General features: G+C 38.1%; 1 protein-coding gene across 3 annotated transcripts; it reads right to left on the bottom strand.

Annotated features, from left to right (window-relative positions):
- Positions 1 to 1038: 1038 nt before the first annotated feature.
- On the bottom strand, positions 1039 to 17027 carry PSTK (phosphoseryl-tRNA kinase). 3 transcript variants are annotated; one of them, XM_083364531.1, is made up of 8 exons: positions 16885 to 17027; positions 13243 to 13606; positions 9508 to 9799; positions 8729 to 8927; positions 8335 to 8410; positions 6420 to 6513; positions 4701 to 4769; positions 1039 to 1207 (listed from the first exon to the last, which is right to left on the bottom strand). In XM_083364531.1, exons 2-8 carry the CDS (start codon positions 13423 to 13425, stop codon positions 1155 to 1157), a joined length of 966 nt encoding a protein of 321 aa, XP_083220657.1. In that variant the 5' UTR covers positions 13426 to 13606; positions 16885 to 17027; the 3' UTR covers positions 1039 to 1154. The 3 variants fall into 3 exon arrangements, with proteins under 3 accessions (XP_083220657.1, XP_083220655.1, XP_083220656.1); XM_083364529.1 differs by lacking the exon at positions 1039 to 1207 and having other exon boundaries at positions 2620 to 5671; positions 8317 to 8410; XM_083364530.1 differs by lacking the exon at positions 1039 to 1207 and having other exon boundaries at positions 2620 to 5671.
- Positions 17028 to 17310: the final 283 nt, after the last annotated feature.

The raw sequence follows: 17310 nt of genomic DNA, 5'->3' as shown, positions 1-17310 counted from the left end.
CTAAACAGATTTGTTAGAACAACAAAACGTGGATTTACTTTAGATAATTCGAAATAGTGGATCAGTTCTAGCACAGCTACAATTCCTTAGGTTAGCCTATGCCACAACATAGCCTATAATTCTGCTTTTCTTAAATTAGCCTAATACAATCAGTATGGAGGCTGTAAGATTGTATGTGTGGGACCACATGCTAAACTGCTAGAAAATTCTCTTAAGCATTACCAGGAAATTACCAGAAAAAATTAACAGAAAATCTAGAATTTCCTACACCCAAGATCCCGTAATTGCAGTCAGGTGTTTAATGATATTCCTTTTGTAATAGTACATTGTGGAAGTAATAATGTGAAATAAGAGTACAAAAATACCCACCTTCCAGTACTACTATTCTGTTCTTGAGGGTGGGGGGCAGAATACAACCAAACAATGCCTGGTCTTAAAACTTTTGCAACTTTTCAAAAATCTGGAAAAAGAAAACTTTAGAACAAAATGGATAATGTGTTAAAAGAATGTACCATAATCTTTTTGACTAGCTTTGCAGCACATTACAAATATTTTCATTGCCTTTGAGTGCAGATGTCTGTGCTATTTTGCCTTTGCCTTCTAAGCAGTAACGTCTTTTAATGGAAATGAAACAGCAAGAAAGTTACATGATTTCGATGACCCATTCAGGTTTTGTGTGGTCATTTTAACCATAAACCATTTCTTTTTTTGGAAACAGCATTCTAGTCATAGAGGTAACAATGGACAAAGAATAGTCTAGACTTTGGTTTTCTTGAAAGATTCTGGACATGTTAAGGCAAGATGCAAATATGCAGAATCACATTAATGAACTGCAGTGGATATAAGATGTACAATACTTCTGTCTTAAAAATACTTAGGAAAAAATAGGCACTTTAAACAAATTATTCTAGTAGAGTACAAAATACTAGTTTATAGCACATAATTCTTTAATAGCATACAGAAGAAAAACACTGAAATGCACTTTTATTGTATATTTTTTTATTTCACAGGAAACAAAAATACACTTTATATTGCTATCCCTTGCATAACAAGTAAATATGCACATACCCATTTCAAATATGATAGAGTGCATTTATTGAACTGTTTAAAAATCCTGCTTCTTTTCCCGTTTGGGAATGTGATTACAATCATCTTCAGAATTTTTGGTCCCTCTGAAAAATGGACCTTTCCAGACCTTGAGGAAAGGCTTTGGAAGAAGGGAGTAAAGGGGGTAAGAAAAGAAGATATCATTCACTTAGAGATATTCTTACATGCAGTCACTGGTCAGAGCATTTTTAGAATTTCCTGGGTTATTTAATTAAAAGTTTTGCTGGTTAACACAGGTACCATCAGTGGTATTTAAAATCCCTTGCAAAAGGATGTCACAGACAGCCTGGCACTGAAATTCCCATCACTGCTGGACATATCTGCTGATAGAAGTTGGGTTTAGGTGTTGCCCATCTGCAGTAAACCGTGAAAGGTAGAAGCATCTGGTAAGTAGCTATGATTTGGGCAGGATAACTGTTGATGACACCATTTGCCTAAAGCAAATCAGTGGACTCATATATTTCTTCAGAGTGGGAGATATTTCTTTTCGGGGGGGGGGGAATCTCCCAAGAATATTTCAAATCTTAATTTGCATTGCTCATCTATGATGGTAAAGATTTGAGTGATTGATACTTTTATTTGCAAAAATGCTGTAAATGTTTTTATGAGAATATTCAATAGCTTAACAGTTGAGTATTAAATATTTGCAGGTTTTTTTAAAAAAACAGCACATCATTATCTACTTACCTGACATTCCTTTCTAGCAGATTCCAGTGATACATATGTTCAGAAATCAGCTGTAATGTAGTCAATGATTTTGGTCTTTGTATAGCCACACTGATTTCCATGCAGAAATCTTAGGAAGTTTCAAAATACGTAGTGCTGATACGGGGATCCAAGACTTCTGCAGGTCTTGCATTTGAAAGAGGTAATGTTCTGGTTTACCTCCAACTTAAAATACAAATGGTATATTCTACCATTTTAATGATTAAAAGTACATATGGGTTTGTGCATAGGAATTTATGAGAAAGTCTTTATCAGTGATCTCTTTAGGGAAAGCTGATCTGCAGATGTTTTGAATCCCTATAACAGCACTACATAGTTTTGCAGCTTCCAAAGATTTCTACGTGGACCAATCTGGCCAAAATTACTGACTAGGTTACACTGGACTCCCTAATCAGACAGTGCAAGTCTAAGGTACCAATTCTTGTGATCTGTTGATTATCTGTACAACTTTCAAATAGGGTCATTACATGAAATACCTTCATTAATAGGTCCTTAGGAAATGTAGAAATTTAAAAATTGGATTCTACATCAATAAAATTGCAGCAAAAGCTCAATAAATGCTAATACTTTTAATGTTCTGTTATCATTTTTTGTTTTATTCAAATGAGTTTAGATTTTGGCATTAAGGTGGCAGTGCTGCCCAAGGGGTAATTCCACTTATTTTAGAGTTTCCCTGATCCCTTTTGCAGAACCATTGATTGCGAACTGCTGCCTGTAACACAAAGATTGATAAGTAGGATAAGATCTCTGGTGGCGCATGGTTAGAATGCAATATTGCAGGCAAACTCGCAGCTCACAGCTTGGAATTTGATCCTGACGAGCCTCAAGGTTGACTTAGCCTTCCATCCTTCTAAGCTTGAGGTCGGTAAATGAGGACCCAGATTGTTGGAGGCAAAATGCAAAAAAATGTAAACTGCCAGAGAGTGCTATAAAGCACCATGGGGTGGTATATAAGCTTAAATTCTATTGCTGGGAGGGGGGAATCATGAAATCCATCATAAAGATCTAATTTAAAGCTGAGTGGGGTGCAACTGCTTAAGGTAGTTGAGAAATCAATAAATTTATTTAAAATCCATGATTTCAGTAACAAAAGCCATATTTGCATGAGATGTCAAAGCACTCAGCTTCGATGGAACTGTCAGTATGTTTGTGCTTTTGTGATAGGAACCCAAATGCTGTGCTGTTTTAACCCAATTATAGTTTTGGACAGGAAGCACATAGCCTTATTTTGTTTTGTTACAGTCTGTTAAGTTTTTGAATATGACTTTAAAAAATGCTAGCCAGGTTTTCTATCTGCATAAATACAAAACCTCAGCAAATTCCCTGTTGGAAGCTCTTTCAGTCTCAAAGTATTTTTTCTCACAATGACATTCTGCCATAGGTTCTAAAAAGAAATATTTAGTTTCTATTCTAAAGAAAGAAGCCTATTTCTATAACCATACAAAAAACCTGGATTTTGGAAAATATTTTTACATAATCTTACAACAGATCATTATTTTGAATAATTTGTACTATTGAATATCCACATAGCTTCCATCTATCTCACATAACATCTTTTATTTATATAATTACCAGTGGTCACTTGCAATAATGGGTAAATAAATAATACAACTTGTCAATTAGATTATTGTAGTCTACTAACATAACCAGTTCATTCGTCCTGTTTTGCTAGATGGTAAGGAGAGCAAATTTAACAGAAAAATGCCAGTAGCAAGTTGGTGCCAATTATACTAGGGAAGCAAGTAACAGGATCATTGATAGTACTGTCCCATTCTAACACTTCACTCATGAACAATTTCTGCCTTACTGCGCTTAGGAACTTTGTATTTTAAAATATCGAAGCCCAAGAAATCAAAATGGGATGTTACCTATTTTTTTTCTCTTTAATTCATTTACTTATGAACTGAAATAACTCAGAAGCACGAATGGGTAGGCACAATGAAATAACTGAATCAGATATGCTAACTGGCAAAAAAAAAAGTCAAGAGCGCAACAATTATAAGTTTCAACAACAAATGGCCATGTAGCAATGAAGAAACGGTACTGAGCAAATGATGGCTTTTTTTTAAAAAAAAGTTTATTTTTGGAGGAAATTAAAAGACTTGACAGATTGTTTGCTTTTAAGTCTTGCCAGTACTTTTGTAGCAAACAGAAGCATGGACAATGACCAAGTTATGACCAAGAGTACAGAAGCCGTTAAAAATAAAGGGTTGAACATAGATAAGCAAGACAATGCAGAGAGAGATGGACGTTGTATTTAGGACAGATAATATATGATGAAAAATGTCAATAACAAGGAATATTGCAGATCATGCACGCTCAGGCTCAAGGAATATGTGGTTGAAAAAAATACATCCTTATTATGTACAGGTAGTCCTCAACTTATGACCACAATTGAGCCCAAAGTTTCTGTTGCTAAGTGAGACAGTTTTGCTCCATTATACAATCTTTCTTGCCACAGTTATTAGGTGAATCACTGCAGTTAAGTTAGTAACACAGTTGCTAAATGAATCTGGCTTCCCCATTGACTTTGCTTGTCAGAATGTTGCAAAAGATGATTCCATGACCTCGGGACATTGCAACTGTCATAAATACGAGTCAGTTGCCAAGTGTCTGAATTTTGATCATGTGACGATGGGGATACTGCAATGTCATAAGTGTGAAAAACAACTCAATTTTTTCATTCTTTTTTTTAAAATCCCATTTATATCCCGCCCTTCTCCGAAGACTCAGGGCGGTTTACAATCTAAAGCACAATGCGCTTAGCAATGTTTTTAACTTTAAACAGTTGCTAAATGAACCATTGTAATTCGAGGACTAACTGTACAGTAATTTCAAAAGAATAAATAGCATTAATGATCACCAACCTTGGCTAGACATTGTACTGAAAGCAGGAAAATGGGGCAGGAAGGACACCACTGGGAATAGTGAGTTGCCTGAAATCAGAAAGTATGTATTTTTTGATAGATGGAAAAATATAAAGGTGATGCAAGAATACATTCTAACCTGGATGTCCTATTTTTGCCACCAACAAAAGGAAGCCATTTTGGATGAAAAATAGAATCACAATACTTTAAACATTATTTTGATTAGGATGCTAATAAAGTACATTTGTTCATATTAAGCTCCTCTTGTAACATGTAGATATCCTGGCAATAATATGGAAGTGGTTGATCACTGCCTTTTTAAAAATTCCTGGGATTTCTTAGTGAATTTGCCTGCAGGTATTAAGCATGTCTAATATTGTTTAGGGTTTTTTTCTGATCAGCCAAAATCCATTAGGCATTATGAACAAATTGATGTAAAAGACATCTGTTAAAAGTTATCCTAACACTTTTATTGCTTTTATTTACCAAGGTATGAGGATCTTCCAGCCAGTTTGCCTGGTTTTTATGAGGAACTTAGAATTAAACTTGCCTATCTTTACAAGAGCCATAATTATAGGCCACCAATATAGACAGCTGGCAGAAAAATATAGTGCCCCTTAAACATCTTCAAGCAGGAAATAACATTTCTTCAAATTGAACAATACATTCTACATTCTAACCGCTTTTAAAATTACACAGGGAAAGTATTATAGTTTTATTGTTGTTAAATTTCCATCACACAGTTGATACCACTTTATGAAGCAAGATAAAATGCTACTGTTTATTTAAATACTTTTTAACAATATCATCTGTCTCTTGGGAAAATACAGAAGTTATATTAAATGTGCTATTTTCTACACAGAACTGCTTTTCTTTATTAGTCTTTTGTTTTAAATTTTCTAAGAATTTTATTTTCTGCTTGTTGAGCTCCTCTGACAAAATCTTCATCTCACTTGGAGTAAGGCCTTTGGCTGGAAAACAAAACAAACGATGAAATGCTGTAGTTGAAACTTTATGTTATCTTAACGTTTGAGAAGGAAAAGCTATTACCTAAAAAGAAACATGGCTACAACTATAAAATAGATCAACTATAAAGTCTAGGTCATAATGTGGTTCGTTTCCGTTGGCTTAGGAGGTTCTACAATCAGCCACTGTAGTATAAAAATATGTTACATGTGTTGTATAAACCCAGCCAGTTGTGGCTTAGTCTATAAATCAGCTTATCTACACCATAGGGTACACCACCAATATATACTAAGCTTTTGAGGGTTAATTTTATTTCTATGATACCCAACCTCCCAATAAAAAAACAACCAACTTTTCAACTGTGAGATTACTATCCTTCTCAGTATATTACAGCCACCCCAGCACTCTGATGTCTTGGCTAGAAAAGTCTAGTGTAATATATGAACCAGATCTGCCACTGCAGAACAGTGATGTGCCAAGTACTTTTCTACTGCCAATAATATATATGATCTCTTCTGTGTATGAAAACACTCAGTGCGAAAGCTGGCTGGCTGGCTGACTTTGGGACAGTCGCCCTCCCTCAGGCCATGACATTAGGCTCAAGAGACAAACCAGTAAGTCAATTCCTATTGCAACCAATGGATCAACACTCGAGTTATCTGAAAAAAGCAGACCCCGCCCTTGCAGTCAAATGCTCAGAAGGAAAAAAAAAGTTACATTGCCTCTAGTGAAGTCATCCCTTGCTCAACATACCTTTAGCGTTTTGCATTGTTTCAGAGACCGTTCGCCTGAGAGCTTGATCAGCTTGATGTAGAACATTGCCTGCACATATAGCCCGGTTCATCTCCTAGCCAAGATCAACCAAGGTTGTTTTAATAAGAGTTACTGATTCTTGGTCCATTGTAGGTATCCAGAATTCTGGACAGTAAGATGGACAGTGTCTAAATTTGATAAATTACAGGTTAGTTTGTATTCCCACAATACTGGAACAATTCCAGGTTACTTTCTGAAAGTTTTTCGCCTTCCCTGCCAAGTTTTGGGCTGGCCCCAAAGGGTCTGCTTTTTCTTCCAATTCTGCAGCAAGTTCCCTTCACAATCTTTATACGCAAGGGTTGAATGAACAGTATTGCCTTCTCCTCTGTAACTTTAGCTTGAATTGGGATATTGTAATGAAAATGGGAAATAATTCTTGAAATGAGCCATTTTGTTACCTGTATTCCTTCTCCACATAATCACTACATATTTTTGCCAATGATGAACAAGCTTCTTAAAGCCTTAGCAATTCTGTCAATCCTTTCCACCTCATTTGATGTCCAGAAATGTGTTTATTCAATTTTGAGAAAAAGAAGTTTCATGGCACCAAAGACTATAGGGTAACAGGGGGAAAAATACCAATATCCAACTTTTGGGTGGTTTTCTCTGTCCAGAACTAGGGAGATGCAGTTCTGAGACATTTTTACCAATCTTCCTGCTTCAGATTAAAATTCTGTTTTATCAGATCATTGTCTAGGTTGCAGCTCTTCCTCCCCCCCCCAAGGTTATTCCCACATACAATTACATAATGCAACCTTTTCTCATGGCAACTTTCCATCAATTGAATTGAAAGAACAGATACTAAAGAACACATCTGAACCACTAGTGCAGGGGTGTCAAACTGCTAGCTTGCGGCCCAGTTGCATCATGCGGAAGCTGCGCCCACCCCACCTCCAGCAATACAAAGTAAGTCGTGACACGTTGCGACATGTCACATGACACAGCGAGTTTGACACCCATGCTCTAGTGCATCATTACTGCCATCTGTTTGCAGCTTATAAAATTGGTGGTATTATTTCATTTAACCCTCTCACCAACATTAATAGTACTAAGTAGGATTTGCTTTTATATTTTCAGAATACAGTGTCTTTAGGCCAAAGATCAACATTTAAGAAACTGGTGATGGATTGTATAAAAAGCCCAGGAGACAGTTTGGAAAATTTAAATTTTGTCTTAGGAACTTTAAAAATAGAAAACAATCTTAAGCAATAAGGTAAAGTGTATTAAGAGGCTTCTGAGTTGTAATCATTTTTTTATTCTACTCAGCTTTTGGGAAGCAAAAATTAAACAGTAAATGAGATTTATATTTTTATATAAATAATGTTTGGCTTCCATAGTGTGTGCAATCTGTGGCCTTCAAAGCGTGTGGCCTCTAAAGCCTCTCTATTAGTTGAACAAACATGTGACACAAATACCAAACATTGATTAGATACAATATAATTAAAATGAATCTGGGTTTTGCATCTATCCCATTTCACCCGCTTCTGAAGTGTCAACGACCAATGTTGTATTGGTCCCTTTTATCCAGTCTTTTGATCATTTTAATATCTTAATTTTAATGCCAAATGTTTTTAATGTTCTCATTGTTTTACATTATCCTTTTATGATGTTACAAGATGCTCAGGGTCACTTTATAGTGAGATGGGTAGCGTATAAATTTAAAAAAATCAATCAAAAATGCAATCCTCCATTTTAGAAAAAAACTGGACACTCCTGGTGTAAAACAATGAATAACTTTTCAGCTCTCTTGTTTATTTCTATCCATAATGTCAGGGGTTAAATATGTTATCCCCATAAATGGCTTCCAAATGTATAGAAAATTTCCTGAACTTGTTACCCACTGAATCCAAGGTACCTTTTCTTCTGTATTCTCTTCCATGGGTTTGACTGGGTTTTCCAAAGCAGAAGATAACAAATTAAACACCTGAAGACTGAAAAGAAATATAAAATTAAATTGCAAATGGACGCATAAGAATGACTAGCATCAAGGATAATGTCTGATAATGTCAATAACATCCATCTAAAAGGCTAAACCCTGAAAAAGCTCAATGTACAAACTGCAACTCAGTACGGAGGAATATGAATTTTTCTACAAGTAGAAGCCCTCCCCCTCCCCCATAGCTTCCAAAAGTGACTTTTACTAGGCTACGTGAGAAGTTTTCCTTTCCTCTGAAGCAAGAATTCTACAGAGAATGCCCAGAGACCATTATAAAAATAATATAAATAATTGTTCCAATGAGATCACATACTTATCTTCTAATGAAAATTCAGCATTTTTCAGAATAAGGCTATTTTGCTCCCATGTGTATTTCTTCGGATTTGGACATTCCAACTTTTGTGCCATTGCAAATATGGTTTCTTCAGGTAATGGCTGCTTTCTCTGAGCGTTTCTCTCTAAACAAATTTCAACCTGGCAGTCTAGGAACAATTGACAGAAGCCCATGGAATCTAGAAAGTAATATATATATATATATATAATTATCAAAAACAGTCATTTAAAACTCATTGCACATAGACTGTGTAAGATGCAAAAATCTTTACTGAAATTAAAAATTAAACAATGGGTTAAGGGACAGTTAAATATTTATTAAATGTAATCACACAAAAAATCTGCTTAGCTATTTAAACAAGTTTTTCAGGTTAATTCTTTTGTCAATATGCAAGCAAGAGAATTTTAAAATGCGTATCTGCATTACATGAAAAATACTTTTGGAATACTGAAGGTATTGAACAGGACCATGGGGTGATCAGTTTTCCCCTCCTGTGCTTATTAAGTGAGTGGATTACATTCTCCTTCAAATGAGAAAGGCTTCCCCCTTTGGTGTCGGTCTCTTAAGGCCAAATTTCTTTCAATACCAGAGGAAAAACCATGCTAGTTAGTTGCTGGCCAGGGAATTTGCTCAGCAGTTATAAAACCATCGAAACTCTAAAAAAAACCACCCCTTTTAACTATAATAGCTTAACATATGGTTTGCATTGCTGGGTTGTAAGGTTGAATTGCTGGTGTAAAATATAAAATCAAACTTACACTGGCGAGCTAACTGGTACACTTCATATCTCATGCTCCGATAATAAAAGTTGTCATCTAAAATAAAATATATTGGCCTGAGTGGAATGAAATCTATTAAATATTGACAAGATGCATAGTCTTTTGTTCCTGCAGATATTAATCCTTGTTCCATCAAACAGGAGACAAAACTTTTCCACGTTGTTTCAGTTCTGTTTGAAGGAGGAAAGTAATGGCATCCTATAATAAGAGCCTGAAGGAAGTGTTCAAGGTACAATAATAATTCATGCCGGTATGATCTCCAATGAGAAATCTATAATGTAAGAAGACAATTATTCACGTTAGATTACAGATTGGCTGCAATTTGGAGCTATCAACAGCAACAAACGCACTGTTATTTACCTCAGTGTAAAATGGAGATCGGTGTTCATCATATTTTGGTCACTGGCAATTTTTTCTGTCTAGCCACCTCATTCTATTTAACTTAAACCTTCCTCCACATACATATTTTGACAGAAAACTCAATTTCACCATAAGGGTACTGTTAGAGTCTTTCCAGAGAAACCACCAAAGTCTTGTTCCTGTTGGAATTGATTAGCAGCTAACCCTCTGAAAATTCACAGGCACGACTGGACAAAGGATTCAATGCAAAGCATTTAAAGGAGCATTTTGCAAAGTGCACGCGCATGAAGAAAGTGCCCTCCCTCAAAGCACAGAAGCATCTTTCTGAAGATTCGGCTCAATTGCTTTGAAGGCCTTTTCAGATTATCTCCATGTGCATGTGTGTTCAGAGAAAACACTTCTTGCTGGAACAGTCTGCGAAGCAAACTGTGTATGCATAGACTTGCAAAAAGCAGTGCAGCTAAGCTTTCTGGAATATGTGGCTGCTTTAATTCTTTGAGGAAGGATGGTTTTGCTTATGTTCACATTTGGGAAATACCTCTTCATACATTTTGTACAGCTCTTGTAACAACCTCTACAGAAGGACAACCATCACTGCAGCCCTCCATTGATCTGGTCTTTATGGCAGAGTGACTAGACGGAAGCCTCTCCTTGGTTCAAAACACATGAAAACCAGCTTGGACTTTGCAAAAACGCACCTGAAGGACTCCCAGACTTTGAGGAATAAGATTCTCTGGTCTGAGGAAACCACAATTGAACTGTTTAGCCTCAATTCTAAATGTTATGTCTGGAGGAAACCAGGCACCGCTCATCACCTGCCCAATACCATCCCAACAGTGGAGCATGATCATGGCAGCATCATGCTGAAGGGGTGTTTTTCAGCAGTAGGGACTGGGAGACTGGTTAGGGTTGAGGGAAAGCTGAATGGAGCAAAGTACAGAGATATCCTCAATGAAAACCTGCTCCACAGTGCTCAGGACCTCAGACTGGGCCAAAGGTTCACTTTCCAATATGACAACAATCCTAAACACATAGCCAAGACAACATAGGAGTGGCTTAGGGAGAACTCTATGTATGTCCTAGAGTGGCCCACCCAGAGCCCTGACTTGATCCCTACTGAACATCTCTGGAGGGACCTGAAAATGGCTGTCCAGAAACAGTCGCCATCCAACCTGACTGAGCATGAGAGGATTTGCAAGGAAGAATGGCAGAAAATCCCTCGATCCAGGTGTGCAAAGCCTGTCACATCATACCCAAAAAGACCCGAGGCTGTAATTGCTGCCAAAGACACTTTAACAAAGTAGTGAGTGAATGGTTTGAATACTTATGCCAATATGATATTTCAGTTTTCTTCTTTTTAAAAAAAAAATTCAGACATTTCTAAAATTCTGTTTTCACTTTGTCATTATGGGGTACTGAGTATAGATTAATGAGAAAAAAAATGAATTTCAACAACCGTAGAATCAAGCTGCAACATAACAAAATGGGCAAAAGTGAAGTAGGTCTGAATACTTTCTGAAAGCACTGTACACACACATGTATGTACAGTATGTAGTTCTTGACTTATGACAAGTCACTTAACAACCATTTTAAGTTACAACAGACCTTCCAGAGCTACTTAATACCCATTTTTGAAGTTATGATGGCTACACTCCCCCCATTAATATGTATACAATACATACTAATTTCAATAATGGAAAAGGGGCATAAGAAGATGTTCTGTAAAAGCTTACACAGCAATGTTTTAAGGTACTGTAAAACTCTTTTACTTCTCTCAGTATATTAATATAACTCTCCTAACAGTATCAGTTAGGTTAATATTAATCTGCTAAACATTATGCATTTATTCAAACATTACTTTTTATTCCCTCAAAGTAATCATATATAAAAATACTATCAAAATTTAACATCATGATGGTGATTAATATAAATATTACAATTAAAGAACAAAACAGTAAAATTCAGATACAAAACTATTTCCAATAGCATATTTCTGTATGCTTTAAAAATGCAGGCTAGTATTGATGTTCATGTTATTAAATATACAGAAGCATTTTAAAAGATTGATGTGTTCTTAATTATGACATTTTATTAATGTTAAGGATTTACTGAATTAGTGATAAATTCATATGCTACTTTTATACCCAGCTTATACATGTAGTAGCAAATTTAGGACAACATATACTCAAGATAAACTGTTCTGAACCAGCCCTCTTCTCGCACCCCTAATCAAAAGAAGAGACTGGAAAGCGTCCAAGACCAAAAGGCTTCTGCCAAGTTTTAATTACACTGTTACAAAAATACAAGAGCTTGACTTCTCAAACGGAAAAGAGTTGCTTTCAGCAACCAGCCCCTCCCCAAACACTCCTTTTATAGAGAGCTCAGGGCGTGGTCTCCCTGTGCCTCCTCCCGAGGAGTCCCATAGCCTTTCTTTGTTTGTCCCTGCTCGTCTGCCTCCTGCGTCGGGCGTCCTTGAACAGGGCCAGCTGTGGGTCATCATCCTCCGCACTCTCGGGCTCACACAGCTGAGCAGAGGTTCCCGGCTGAGGACTCTGCAAAGTCTCCAAATCATCATCAGCCGGTTCGTTTCCCTCCTCCCCCACATCTGAGTCCTCCGATACATCGGACCCGGCTGTCGGACCCACAGGCTGGCCCTGAGTCACAACATAAACTTCACTGTTAATTTTAAAAATAAAATATTGAATTAACTGAAGGGCAATGAATAACTCCAAAACGTAACAGAGCAATGACAACAACCAATGTGTGTACACACACACACACATGTACACACACCCTTAATGCCTTCATTACACCAAACGGATTTAATTCTGGTTTATTCTCATAATTTGCTATTCATCGTTGATTAACTTACTGAATTTGCATTAAAAAAACATGCAGTGAGAAAATCTTCTAACTGCCCAGAGTCTTCTGAAGTAAATGATAATAAAGGTAAAGGTTCCCCCGCACGTGCGTGCTAGTCGTTTCCGACTCTAGGGGCTGGTGCTCATCTCCGTTTCAAAGCCGAAGAGCCAGCGCTTGTCCGAGGACGTCTCCGTGGTCATGTGGCCGGCATGACTAGATGCCAAAGGCGCACGGAACGCTGTTACCTTCCCACCAGAGTGGTCACTATTTTTCTACTTGCATTTTTACATGCTTTCGAACTGCTAGGTTGGCAGAAGCTGGGACGAGTAACAGGTGCTCACTCTGCTACGCGGCACTTGGGATTCGACCCGCCAAACTGCCGACCTTCTGATCGACAAGCTCAGCGTCCTAACCCACTGAGCCACCGCATCCCTCAAGGTGATAATACATTTGATTAAATAAACTCTGCTATATCTCTTGCCCTGATCTTACCTCTGTTTGACTGAATGCTTCCAAAGGAATGAGATTGTCATAACTGAGAAGAATGCAAGACCATCCTTTGCGCTTCCTCAAGAAGGAACTCAGTTCTTGTGCTGTGCTAGTTTTACCTGCTGCTGGTAAACCACAAAGCACACACAATCCCAGCTGATGGCCACCAACTCTCTCTTGTTCCATGGTTTTCCCTGGATGAAACTTCTGTGAGACCAAGGAATTGACTGTTCGATGTTCTGCATTAACTTAACCTTGCACGTGTTTGCTATTTCACATGAAGAATGATCAGAAATGCCAGAACTGAAGGGACAATTGCTTTGTCTGAATACATTGTTTTGTGACAGCTTTTGTTGCCGCACTTTTCCTAGTTAAAAGAACAAAGACAATTAATTGCTCATAATAAATAACAGAGAAACTTGAGTTGTTACTGTTGCAGATAATTGACAGAACATAAAAAAACACATGCAAACACCGGAAAAGAGGGTGATCTATTTTTAAAAATAATAACATTTTGATGTTTATTTATTAGAATTTTATTCTGCCTTTATTACTTTATAAGTAATTCAAGGTGGTGAACATAGACACCTTCCTCCTATTTCCCCCACGTTTTCATTTTTCATAGGTATTGAAAAAAATCAATAACTATGATTTATGGTTATCATATTGTTTGTGCAATAACCAACAGTAATTTTTTAAAGTAACTTAAAGAAATTAAAGGAAGTTAAAATAAGATGAGCATTACTGCCACCTACTGATGTTAACTATAAATAAAAAACCCCAAATTTTCAGTAACGCCAATTATTGCGATTTAAAAACAGCGCTAAATGAAAAAATAGAAATTTGGAAACAAAATTATTTCACAACCTTATAACCCTCACTACTGAGCATTTCATTTTGTTTTAAATTGGTACTAAAGATGAATCTTGATAGGTTTATGAACTAATGGGACGGACACTTGCTTTGTGCTCTTATCAGGGAATTGAGGTGTTGTTGTTGTTAGTTGCGAAGTCGTGTCCGACCCATCGCGACCCTATGGACAATGTTCCTCCAGGCCTTCCTGTCCTCTACCATCTTCTGGAGTCCATTTAAGCTCACGCCTACTGCTTCAGTGACTCCATCCAGCCACCTCATTCTCTGTCGTCCCCTTCTTCTATTGCCCTCAATCTTTCCCAGCATTAGGCTCTTCTCCATTGAGTCCTTCCTTCTCATTAGGTGGCCAAAGTATTTGAGTTTTAGCTTCAGGATCTGGCCTTCTAAAGAGCAGTCAGGGTTGATCTCCTCTAGGACTGACCGGTTTCATCGCCTTGCAGTCCAAGGGACTCGCAGGAGTCTTCTCCAGCACCATAGTTCAAAGGCATCAATTCTTTGGCGCTCAGCCTTTCGTATGGTCCAGCTTTCACTGCCATACATTGCAACTGGGAAGACCATAGCCTTGACTATATGCACTTTTGTTGACAGGGTGATGTCTCTGCTTTTTAGTGTGCTGTCTAGATTTGCCATGGCTTTCCTCCTGAGGAGCAAGCGTCTTTTAATTTCTTGGCTACAGTCCCCATCTGCAGTGATCTTGGAGCCCAGGAAAATAAAATCTGTCACTACCTCCATTTCTTCCCCATCTATTTGCCAGGAATTGAGAGGGCCGGATGCCATGATCTTGGTTTTCTTAATGTTTAGTTTCAACCCAAGTTTTGCACTCTCCTTCTTCACTCGCAACAAGAGGCTCTTTAGTTCCTCTTCACTTTCTGCCATTAGAGTGGTATCATCTGCATATCTTAGGTTGTTGATGTTTCTTCCGGCAATCTTAATTCCAACTTTTGATTCATCTAGCCCTGCCTTTCTCATGATGTGCTCTGCATATAAGTTAAATAGGCAAGGCGACAGTATACAGCCTTGCCGGACTCCTTTCCCAATTTGGAACCAATCAGTGGTTCCGTGTCCAGTTCTCACTGTTGCTTCTTGGCCCGCATATAGGTTTCTCAAGAGACAAATAAGATGGTCTGGTATGCCCATCTCTTTAAGGACTTGCCACAGTTTGTTATGATCCACACAATCAAAGGCTTTAGCATAGTCAATGAAGCAGAAGTAGATGTTTTTCTGGAACTCCCTAGCTTTCTCCATGATCCAGCGTATGTTAGCAATTTGATCTCTAGTTCCTCTGCCTCTTCGAAATCCTGCCTGTACTTCTGGTAGTTCTCGATCCACATACTGCTGGAGTCTAGCTTGTAGAATTTTAAGCATAACTTTACTAGCATGAGAAATGAGTGCAATGGTGCGATAGTTTGAACATTCTTTGGCACTGCCTTTCTTTGGAATTGGAATGTAAACTGATCTTTTCCAGTCCTGTGGCCACTGTTGAGTTTTCCAAATTTGCTGGCAAATTGAGTGTAGCACTTTTACTGCATCGTCTTTTAAGATTTTGAATAGCTCAGCTGGAATACTGTCACCTCCACTAGCTTTGTTGTTGCTCAGATTTTCTAAGGCCCACTTCACTTCACATTCTAGGATGTCTGGCTCGAGGTCAGTGACCACCTCATTGTGATTATCAGGGACGTTAAGCTCATTCTTGTATAGTTCTTCTGTGTAATTTTGCCACCTCTTCTTAATCTCTTCTGCCTCTGTTAGGTCCCTGCCATTTTGGTCCTTTATCATGCCCATTTTTGCATGAAACGTTCCATTTATCTCTCCAATTTTCTTGAAAAGATCTCTGGTCCTCCCTATTCTATTGTTTTCTTCTATTTCTTTCAATTGTTCATTTAAGAAGGCATTCTTATCTCTTCTAGCTATTCTTTGGAATTCTGCATTCAATTGGGCGTATCTTTCTTTTTCTCCCTTGCCTTTCGCTTCCCTCCTTTCCTCAGCTATTTGCAAAGCTTCCCCAGACAGCCATTTTGCTTTCTTGCATTTCTTTTTCTTTGGGATGGTTTTGGTTGCTACCTGTTGTACAATGTTGCGAACCTCTGTCCATAGTTCTTCAGGCACTCTGTCTATCAGATCTAATTCTTTAAATCTATTTGTCACCTCTACTGTATATTCAACAGGGATATGATTTAATTCGTACCTGACTGGCCTAGCGCTTTTCCCTAGCAATTTCAAAATTTTTCAGTAAAACGGTGAATTTATACCAAGGGATGTGTACCATCTTAATCTATCTTGTTCGCATGTACAACTGAATAGCCATTATCTTTTTTTTTTTAAAGAAATACTCTAGGCATCTCTCTTGAGTTTTGGTAGCAGCGTCTTCTTCATTCCCCCCCCCCGCCCGGATTTTCAGAGTCCCCAGTTCAAACCACTCGCTGAACTAAGCCACTGAGAAATGAGGCAGTGGCTGTGACAACCAGGCCATGTCTGTTAAATGTTAAGCCTGGTTCCAGGGGCAGGCGGGCGTGATTTAGCCTATTTGGTTATTTAATGCATTAGGCCAGGGGTAGGCAACCTCGGCTCTTTTATGACTCATGGACTTCAACTCCCAGAATTCCTGAGTCAGCGTAGCTGACTCAGGAATTCTGGGAGTTGAAGTCCATGAGTCATAAAAGAGCCGAGGTTGCCTACCCCTGCATTAGGCAAACACAAGAAAACGGGTCAATTCAGTATTCAGATTAAATAGATCGCCCAGCCAGTGTTTAAAATATTCTCTTTGCCACTTACCTTCTCTCCCAGACTTGTTTACGCAGCCGCCGATGGTGCTTTTTAGCGTTCACCTTCCTTTGCCAGCAATTTCCCTTTTTGCCAGCCAAGAGAAAAAAACAGCTGTTCCTCCCACCATCTCTACCTTGAGAGCTCGCGCCGGCGACACTCTGTCTTCAGAAAGGGGGGGGAAACTCTATCATCCGCTTGTGAAAGTCCGGACGAGTTTACGCGTTGAATTCTGGGAGTTGAAGTCTCCCCTGCAACACCCTGCTCTAGAATTTGAAGTCATAGTCAGAAGTGGTTTCCACCTCCTTCCACAAGCCACGCGGGCTGAATTCACCCAGCGCACAAACGAGCAAATCACTATTTAGTTTTAATGGGCGACAAAGACAGTTGAATATAAAAGGGGAACTGCACGTAAGTGCTTATATACACGTGAGGTTA

This window comes from Vipera ursinii (genome assembly GCF_947247035.1).
Source record: "Vipera ursinii genome assembly, chromosome: 5".
Lineage (NCBI taxonomy): Eukaryota > Metazoa > Chordata > Lepidosauria > Squamata > Viperidae > Vipera > Vipera ursinii.
Note: the sequence above shows the minus strand (reverse complement) of the source record. Positions and strands in the feature narration are given on the sequence as shown.